Source organism: Carcharhinus amblyrhynchos, chromosome 14, assembly GCF_965287045.1.
Source record: "Carcharhinus amblyrhynchos chromosome 14, sCarAmb.v2.hapA, whole genome shotgun sequence".
NCBI lineage: Eukaryota > Metazoa > Chordata > Chondrichthyes > Carcharhiniformes > Carcharhinidae > Carcharhinus > Carcharhinus amblyrhynchos.
Genome location: NC_137337.1, coordinates 1,919,344 through 1,929,362, shown reverse-complemented (window position 1 = coordinate 1,929,362; position 10,019 = coordinate 1,919,344). Strand labels below are relative to the sequence as shown.

Genomic DNA, 10,019 nt, shown 5'->3' with positions numbered 1-10,019 from the left:
GCGGAAGGAGCCGAGTGCGGGCGAAGGCAGCCGAGCGCCGGCGGGGGAGGAATCCAATGCCGGCGGGGGGAGCCGAGCCAAGCCGAGCGCCGGCGGGGGGAGCCGAGCCGAGCCGAGCGCGGAAGGACGGGCCCGGGGAGGGGGGATGGGCAGACGCCGGTGGAAGCGGAGGAGCCCCTGGGCTGCTGCTGGGGAATTACCGAGGCCGAAGGGTAGCTGGATGAGGCGGCATTTCCCGGGTGAGTTCCCGCATAGAGAGCGGATTGTCCGCGACTGCTCACTGCTCCATCGGAAATCACAGGCCGCAGGGTTGCCCCGGTAACGGTGACGCGGCGGCCGGTTGCCTGGTGACGGTTGCCGGGGAGACGGGGCGCGCAGAGCCCGGATGGCCAAGTTCCCGTGCTCGGCGGAGTGTCGCTGCGGCTGCCACCCGCTGGTGGTGCCCCGCAGTCAGCAATGGAGCGAAAAGGAGGTGGGCAACTGGATCCAGAAGCTGGGCTTCCCCCAGTACAAGGTGAGGGGGGAGATTCCCCCGGGGAGAGGCCTGGGCCTAATGGGTGGTAAGGAGCCTCACAACAACAGGTTAAAGTCCAACAGGTTGATTTGATAGTAAACGTCACGAGCTTTCGGAAACGCTGTTCCTTTGTCAGGTGATGGGTGACACAGTGGGTCAGCGCTGCTGCCTCAGGGCGCCACGGACCCAGGGTTCGATTCCCGGCTTGGGTCACTGTCTGTGTGGAGTCTGCACATTCTCCCCATGTCTGCGTGGGTTTCCTCCCGGTGCTCCCACAGTCTGAAAGCCGTGCTGGTTAGGGTGCCTTGACTGCGATAGAATGTGTGGGCCTGGGCAAGATGCCCTGAGAGTCAGCACAGACTCAATGGGCCAAATGGCCTCCTGCAGGGATTCTGGGATCTTTCCTTAGAAACCAAAAATGATCACAATATTCCACATGCAGTCTAATGTTTGTTGTTGTGTGAGGTAATTCACTGCGACAGCAATCCGGTGGGAAAGCAGTCAGCTGGGGGAGATGTCCATCCAGGCAGTGGGCAGAGGTATCCACACGGACAGATATACACCCTTCTTAGGCAGTTCCACTAGTTTGAGGATGATTTGTTTCTACTCCAGTTCTCAGGGTTCTGAAATTGATGAAAAATCCAATGTAACTCTGCAGACTCTATCCCATGTGGGGTGGGTGAAACTGAAATGGGCAGATAGATGGGCTGTTTGCAGGTTTGTGCACTCCCTCCAATGTGTCTGCACATTCCTGGTGAATGTGTTTGGTGTCTTCCTGAATAAACCATGTTGGTCAGTCACTGGGCAGGGACTCACTACCATATGGGATATTGCATCTTTCCACGGATGTTGTGTGCCCAGGAAGCTATCATCCAAGCAGCCATACATCAAGGCAAATTGGTCCATGGGTGATATACATATTAGGACCAACCTGGGCAGATATATATCTGGTCAGCTATGTCCAAGGCCAAATTAGTACATAGGTAAATATGTATATAGTTGATATCCATCCAGATATGTACCCATTCAGATATCACTGGGGCACACTGACAGATACAGACCCAGGGAGATATCCAAGAGAACAGATATAAATACAGGCAAATTTACACCTGGACAAATATACATTGGGTCAATTAGACACCAAGACAGATATACACTCTGGTAAATATACATGCAGCCAAATTACACCAGGAAAATATTTGCACCAACAGAGATAAATCTGGTCAAATATATGGTTGGGAAAATATACATCAGGCCTGTATGCACAGGGATAAGCTTATTCCCAGGAAAATGTATATCCAGACAATATACACTGGATAGATACACCTGGGAAAATATACACCTAAGCTGATTATACATCTGGACTTATACCAGAGCAAATATACAAATGAAATATTCCATGGAGAATATGCCAACTAAATATCTCGGGTAAATATGTAGCCACCAAATATGCTCCTGGATAACGTACTGACCATGATGTGGGTATGCCGGCGTTGGACTGGCGTAAACACAGTAAAAAGTCTGACAACACCAGGTTTTAGTCAAAACGATTTATTTGATAATAGACTCACAAGCTTTCGCGGTTTCCCTCTTCGTCAGGTGAATGGAGAGTTCTGGCCTCAGACAGAGCATATAAAGCACAGACAGTTTAGAGATTACTGATTAGAATGCGAATCCTTACACCTAACCTGCTGTCCAAGACCTGAAGTGGCTGACAATGTGAGTGGAAGGAGCACTGATCACAGGTTACGTAGATGTGTATTGTCTCCAGACAGTACAGTAAGTGAGGTTTTGCAAACCCAGGCAAGTCATGGGGGTTACAGATAGTGCGACATGAACCCAAGATTCAACAGGGACCAACCTATCTATATCCTGTTGTATCACCTCACAATCCACTTCGGTACCCGCCAACCCTGCCATCTTGGTGTCATCAGCAAACTTGCTGATCACACCACCTACGCTCTCTTCCAAGTCATTTATGTAGACTACAGTTTCTGTCCTTTATTGCAGGATTGTTTTATATCAAACAAAATCAGTGGCAGGAAACTCATTTTTGTCAACTGCTCTACCCTGCCTCGTATTGGAATCACAGACTTTGAACACATGAAGGTCAGTTGGTTTATAAGATTACTTGACTGTCTCCTGCTGGTGTACCATTTTAAAGTCATATGCTCTGTCTTTCTGTTTGTATTGCCATTAGAAATTCCAACATCCATATATTTGTTAGAAATCTGACCTCTTGTTACCCCATCAACTGTAGAGAAATCTTTTCTTTATTCATTCTTGGGATATTAGCACCATTGGCTGCCAGCATTTATTGCCTAGTTGCCCTTGAGAAGGTGGCGGTGAGCTGATGTCTTGAACCACTGCAGTCCATGTGGCGTAATACACCCACAGTGCCATTAAGAACATAAGAACATAAGAAATAGGAGCAGGAGTAGGCCATCTAGCCCTTCGAGCCTGCCCCACCATTCAATAAGATCATGGCTGATCTGTCGCTGCTCAGTTCCACTTTCCCGCTTTCTCCCCATAACCCTTAATCCCCTCTCTTATCAAAAACCCATCAACTCGCGTCTTAAAAATATTTAGTGAGGCAGCTTCCACCACTTCAACGGGCAGAGAATTCCAGAGATTCACCACCCTTTGAGTGAAGAAGTTCCTCCTCAACTCCGTTCTAAACCGCCCCCCTTTTATCTTGAGGCTGTGCCCCCTAGTCCTACTGTCTTTTTTGAGCGGGAAGAGTCTCTCCACCTCTATCCTATCCATCCCATTCATCATCTTATACGTCTCGATGAGATCTCCCCTCATTCTTCTAAACTCTAACGAGTACAAGCCCAGTTTATTCAGCCTCTCCTCATAGCTCAACCCCCTCAACTCCGGTATCAGCCTAGTAAACCTCCTCTGCACTCCCTCCAAGGCCAAAATATCTTTGCGCAGGTGCGGCGCCCAAAACTGCACACAGTACTCCAGCTGTGGCCTCACCAATGCCCTATACAGCTGCAGCAAGACCTCCCTACTTTTATATTCAATCCCCCTCGCTATGAAGGCCAGCATCCCATTTGCCTTCCTGACCACCTGCTGCACCTGCAAGCTGGGCTTTTGCGACTCATGCACAAGGACCCCGAGGTCCCTCTGCACCGTCACCTGCTGCAGTTTTTCGCCCCGTAAGTAATAGTCCTTCCTACCATTATTCCTACCAAAGTGGACCACCTCACACTTGCCAACATTAAATTCCATTTGCCATTTCCTGGCCCATTCGCCCAGCCTATCTAGATCCTTCTGTAGACTCTCCACACCCTCCGCACAATTTGCCGTTCCCCCAATCTTGGTGTCATCAGCAAATTTCGACACCCTACACTCGGTTCCCTCCTCCAGATCATCTATATAAATGGTAAAAAGCTGAGGCCCCAGCACCGACCCCTGGGGCACTCCACTAGTCACCATCCGCCAATCCGAATAGCACCCGTTGACCCCCACTTTCTGCCTCCTATTTGACAACCAATCCTCTATGCAGGAAGGGAATTCCAGGATTTTAACCCAGAGTAATGGAAATTGGCTGCTGTGTTTGCTGCATTAGAATTAGCCATGGTAAATGTGTGGAGTTACAGGGACATGGTGGGGGAGAAGGCCTGGATAAGACACTCTGTCAGAGAATTGACGAAGACTCGATGGGTCAAATGGCTTCTTCTGCGTTGTAGGGACTCTGTGATTCTACAAATGGAGTGGAGACTGGGTTAATACCCGAGGATGAGTTCCAGCATTAAGTGGGGAATAGACCTGAATGAACAGTGTTTGTGTTAAGAGTGTCGTGTTGTATAGGGAGAGCAGTGCCAAGTTATAAGAAAGGCAAGTTTAATCAAAGGGGAAGGGTAAAACTGAAGAACTGATTGTGGAAACCTTTGAGGAAGTGGTTGATTTGTCAAATATTTCCTTTTGTTTTACGAGTCCCTTAGATATTGATGAAGTTTAGGTGTTAGCTGTGACTCAAAGGTAGCTGGTCTCTCAATAGGAAAGAAAATGGGTAAGGCATGTTGCAGCTTTATAGAATCTTAGTGAGGCCGCACTTGGAATATAGTGTCCAATTCTGGTCACCACACTACCAGAAGGATGTGGAGGCTTTGGAGAGGGTACAGAAAAGATTTGCCAGGATGTTGCCTGGTATGGAGGGCATTAGCTATGAGGAGAAGTTGGAGAAACTTGGTTTGTTCTCACTGGAACAACAGAGGTTGAAGGGCGACCTGATAGAAATCTACAAGATTATGAGGGGCATGGACAGAGTGGATAGTCAAAAGGTTTTTCCCAGGATGGACGTACTTGGGGGCACAGGTTTAAGGTGCAAGGGGCGAGTTTTAAAAGAGATGTACGAGACAAGTTTTTTACACAGAGGGTGGTGGGTGCCTGGAACTCGCTGCCGGGGGAGGTAGTGGAAGTAGATACGATAGTGAGTTTGAAGGGGCATCTGGACAAATACGTAACTAGAATGGGAATAGAGAGATATGGTCCCCATAAAAGTGGAGGGGGGTTTAGTTCAGTTGGGCATCATGGTCCGTGCAGGCTTGGAGGTCCAAAGGGCCTGTTCCTGTGCTATAATTTTCTTTGTTCTTTGTTGTAGATTTGAGGCATTTGAGAACTCCAGGCTAACACTCCGAGAGAGTGTCAGTGGTGTCATCTTTAAGATGAGATGTTCAACCAAAGCTTTGTCTGCCCTCTCGAATTTCCACAACTTCCATAACATTATTTCAAAAAAAAAAGATTCTCCCTGGTGTCCGAGGCAACATCTATTCCTTGACCAGCCTCATTTCTGTTGATGGGAACTTGCTGTCATAAACTAGTTGCCCAATTCCCTGCAGTACGACAGTGACTACATTTCAAAAGTATTTCAGTGACTGTACAGGGCCTTGGGATGTCCTTAAGTCAGGAAAGATACTTTAGAAATGGAAAATGTTTAAAATGAATTGACATACATCAATTATAATGTGGCGGTATGTAAATTCTCAGAGGGGTGCTGTTCTCTGTCACTCCCCTCCTTCACCCATCACCTTCTGTCTTCAACTTTTGAATTTCTACTTCTTGACTTTCATATCCAATGGGTTTTCCACCTAACCTGCACATCTTTGGACCGTGGGAGAAAACCGGAGCACTTGGAGGAATTCCACACTGACAAGGGGAAAACATGCAAACTCCACGTAGGCAGTGACCCAAGGCTGGAATTGAACCTGGGTCCCGGGCACAGTGAGGCAGCAGTGCTAACCACTGCCTTTAAGATGCTCCTTCAAACCCACCTTTTTGACTCAGCTTCTTATCATCTTTCCTATTATGTCATTAGGCAGCTCAGTCACAACATTTTGTCTATTTTTCAAAGATTTATTTCTAGATATGAGCACTGCTGGTAAAGGCAGCATTTACTGCCTATCCCTAATTCTCCCTGAGGATGGTGGTGAGCTGTCTTCCTTATTACTGCAGTTCATTGTTATGGAATTTCAGGGTTTTGACCCAGCAATGGTGATTATGCTTCTGTTAAGTGACTTGGTTGTGTTTTCTACATTAAAGGTATTATATAAGTGCAAGTTGTTGTTGTTGTTTGTAGGTGATTTCCCGTGAGATTCGGAAACTGCTGGATACTGAGGAGCCAGTCTGGAGTCGGAGTATTTCCAAACCCCGCAGGGATCCCATGGGCCTGTTTCTGGAGCGCAAGGCTCCAACTGGAACCAAGGCTGATGAACTGACACTGGAAGAGTTCCTGAAGGAGATGGATGACTGAGTCACCTCACACTCAGTGCAAATTGGGAGGATGTTACGTGCTGTTCGGATCACAAAGAAACATGGGCTTTTTAAAATACCTCACTGAGGAGGAGACCAACTGCAAAGGGATTCTAGAAAGTCCTGTTATCAGCTTTCTGTGTTTCACATATTATTGTGTGTTTGTTGGTATGTCATTTTGTGTGTGAATGTGTCTTTGATCGCTGTGATTTGGTCATCAGTTTGTCAGGTGAATGAATTTTAATTTCTGCTGCAAGTATCCTGTGACGAGCCTATATAAATGTTTATTATACAATATCGATTGGCTCCAATTTGAAAGTATCAGATGTTTTCTCTGAACGGAAAGGGTTTAACACTAGCAATTATCAGCAATTATCTTGTACGAACTCAAACCTTTTTTGTTGTGTGACCATCATCCTGTTCTGATGGTTAACCATAGTTGCAGTAAGTTGCCCTTGGTGGATTTCTTTCATTCATTTACAGGATGAGGGTATCGCTAGCTAGACCAGCATTTATTGCCCATCCCTAATTGCCTTTCAGAAAGCAGTAGCGAACTGACTTCCTGAACCATTGCAGTCCATGTGGTATAGGTACATCCACCATGCTGTTAGAGAGGGAGTGTCTTGGAGGGGAACCTCCAGATGGTGGTATCCCCATGTGTCTGCTGCCCTTGTCCTTCTAGATGGTAGTGATCATGGGTTTGGAAGGTGCTGCTTAATGAACCTTTTTGAATCCCTGCAATGCATCTTATAGATGATACACATGGTTGATATCATGCGTCAGTGATGGAATGAGTGAATGTTTGTGGATGGGATGCCAATCAAATGGGCTGTTTTATCCTGGGTGGTATCAATCTTCCTGAGTGTTATTGGAGCTGCACTCACCCAGGCAAGTGTGGGGAATATTCCATCACATTCCTGACTTGTGTCCTTGTAGATGGTGGACAGGCTTTGGGGAATCAGGAGGTGAGTTACTTGCCACAGGATTCCTAGCCTCTAACCTGCCTATATAGCCACAATATTTATACAGCTAGTTCAGTTTCTAATCAATGGTAATCTCCTGGATATTGATAGTGGGAGATTTAGCAGTGGGTAATGCCTTTGAAAGTCAAGGAGAAATGGTTAGATTCTGTCTTGTTGGAGATGGTTATTGCCTGGCATTTTTGTGGCATGGACATTACTTGTCACTTAGCCCAAGTCTGCAGCGATGTCCTGAAGCTGAGATGATTGACTTCCAAACACCACAACCATCTTCCTTTGTGCCAGGTATGACTCCAACCAGTGGAGAGTTTGCTCCCTGATTCTCGATTCTAGTTTTGCTAGGGCTCCTTGATCCACACTTGGTCAAATATGGCCTTGATGTCAAGAGCTGTCACTCTCACCTCACCCTAGAATTCAGCTCTTTTGTCCCACGTTTTAACCAAGGCTGTAATGTTCTTATGTAATGAGGTCAGGAGCTGAGTGGCCCTGGCAGAACCCAAATTGTGCATCAGTGAACACATGAGGGGATGAGGGGTGGTGGGGTGAGGCTCTGACATTCATTATTAAAAGCTGGGACAATGTCCCAGTAAAAGGAGGTAGGCAGGAACAAGGTAGGAGCTACTTTAAAATGCATTATTTAGCAATTCATACAGCCCCATTGGAATCCCACTTGCACCATTGTAACTGCTCAATGTAATGTAGTGCTGAGATTTTCATTGAGTCTCAGAAATGCAGGCAAATAAAGCTCCCATTGGATCTCCCATTGAGGTAACGTGAATTTTAGCTCTGGCCTGAAAGTTAACAACCAGGATTTCCGCACAGTCTGTAGGAATTAAAGAGTAATCTCCAGGACACTGATGGGGAGAAAGCGGGGAAGTGGAACTAATCCACTTCAGATCAGCCATGATCTTATTGAATGGCGGGGCAGGCTCGAAGGGCTAGATGGCCTACTCCTGCTCCCATTTCTTATGTTCTTATGTTTTTGATCCTTCCCACTTACCGGATTCCCTGTACACTGGCTTTAACTTTCTCCCTGGCCACTATCTGAGGCTGAAGCAGATTGTTTGCAACCTTAATGTCGTTTGTGATCCTGAAATAAGCTTCTGACCATTTCCTGCTTCCAGTTCTGTAACACTGATCAGCTGCTGGAACTCTCATGATCAGGGCAGCATGGTGGCACAATGGTTAGCACTGCTGTCTTACAGCACCGGAGACCAGGGTTCAGTTCCTGGCTTGGGTCACTGTCTGTGTGGAATCTGCCCGTGTCTGCATGGGTTTCCTTGGGGTGCTCTGGTTTCCTCCCACAGTCCAAAAACATGCTGGTTAGGTGCATTGACCATGCTAAATTCTCCCTCAGTGATAGTGTGGCATCTAGGAGATTTTCACAATAACTTCTTTGCAGTGTGAATGTAAGCCTACTTGTGACTAATAAATAAACTTTTACTTTACTTTTCATCAAGAATTTGTCACCTCTAGACTATTGTAATGCTCTCTGGCCCCTCTGAACTTCCCTCCATCCTGGGCTCCTGGCATTTTGGCCTCTGAGATTTGCTGTAGTCTCAGCAACAGCCACCAGTTCACTGAGTACTAAATGGTTACAAGGCTGTGTTCCTCACCCACTGTTTTGGTGGCATGGTGGGAAACTTAAACATCTGAAAAATCCAGGCCCATGTTTTGTTGTCCGTAATGTGGCTAAGTGGGTTCTCTGCCAGATGGCTGAGGGATCAAATCACACTCCAGAGACCTCAGCTATAATCATAGAATCCTCCAGTGCGGAAGGAGGCCATTTGGCCCATCGAGTCTGCACTGACCACAATCCCACCCAGGCCCTATCCCCACAACCCCATGCATTTACCGCAGCTAGACCCTCTGACACTAAGGGGCAATTTAGCATGGCCAATCCACCTAACCCCACACATCTTTGGACTATCGGAGGAAACCGGAACATCCGGAGGAAACCCTCACAGACACGAGAGAACATTCAAACTCCACATAGCCAGTGAGCCAAGCCAGGAATCAAACCCGGGTCACTGCAGTGAGGCAGCAGTGCAAACCACTGTGCTACTTTGCCGCGCAAAAGACAAAAAACCCTTGGCAGCGGCGGGATCGAGAGATCTCATAACATCATTTGAAAAAGATCAAGAGAATTCTTCTGGTATCGAGGCCAAAATCTGTCAAAGAGCAAATCATTTCATTGATGTTTGTGGGACCTTGCTGTGCATTAACTGCCACATTTTCTACATAGTAGTTACACTTCCAAAGTCTTCAGTAGTTGCACAGTGATTTGGGACACCCTGATGTAATGGAATGAACTATACAAATGCAAGTTTATTTTTCCTATTAATGCACTGATTGATGCTTATGGTCTGGAGAGAGAGAAAACCAACAAGCAAGTCACAGACAGCAAACAAGATGTTTCCTTTAATTGTAATTTAAATTTAGAGCAACAGAAAGAACTATGTGGAAACTTTGCCCTTGTTGAATTAATTAAAATAAAACAATTACAGCTTGTGATGTGCATCTGTCTGATTCAGAGACAACCCACAAAAAATTTCTTCTGACAATGAGAGAAGTGGCTGGTTGAATGCCCCCTCCTTCCATGGCAGACCGCACCCCTGTGCCTATCCCCAAGTCCTTTGCTGCCAATTCATTGGGTACAGCAGGGACAGACAAGCAGAGTTCACACCCGTACTGGCTGTTTATTAAAACTGGGGACTCTTCTAGAAGATGATGAGTGATTAGTGATAGGGTTCGCATTAGAATAT

The 10,019-nt window shown here is 46.6% G+C and overlaps 1 protein-coding gene across 1 annotated transcript; it reads left to right on the top strand.

Moving 5' to 3' along the window:
- Positions 1–347: 347 nt before the first annotated feature.
- On the top strand, positions 348–9,765 carry LOC145352379 (sterile alpha motif domain-containing protein 15-like). The gene is made up of 3 exons (XM_080202152.1): positions 348–514; positions 2,525–2,623; positions 6,102–9,765. Exons 1-3 carry the CDS (start codon positions 386–388, stop codon positions 6,273–6,275), a joined length of 402 nt encoding a protein of 133 aa, XP_080058278.1. The 5' UTR covers positions 348–385; the 3' UTR covers positions 6,276–9,765.
- The last annotated feature ends 254 nt before the right edge of the window (positions 9,766–10,019 follow it).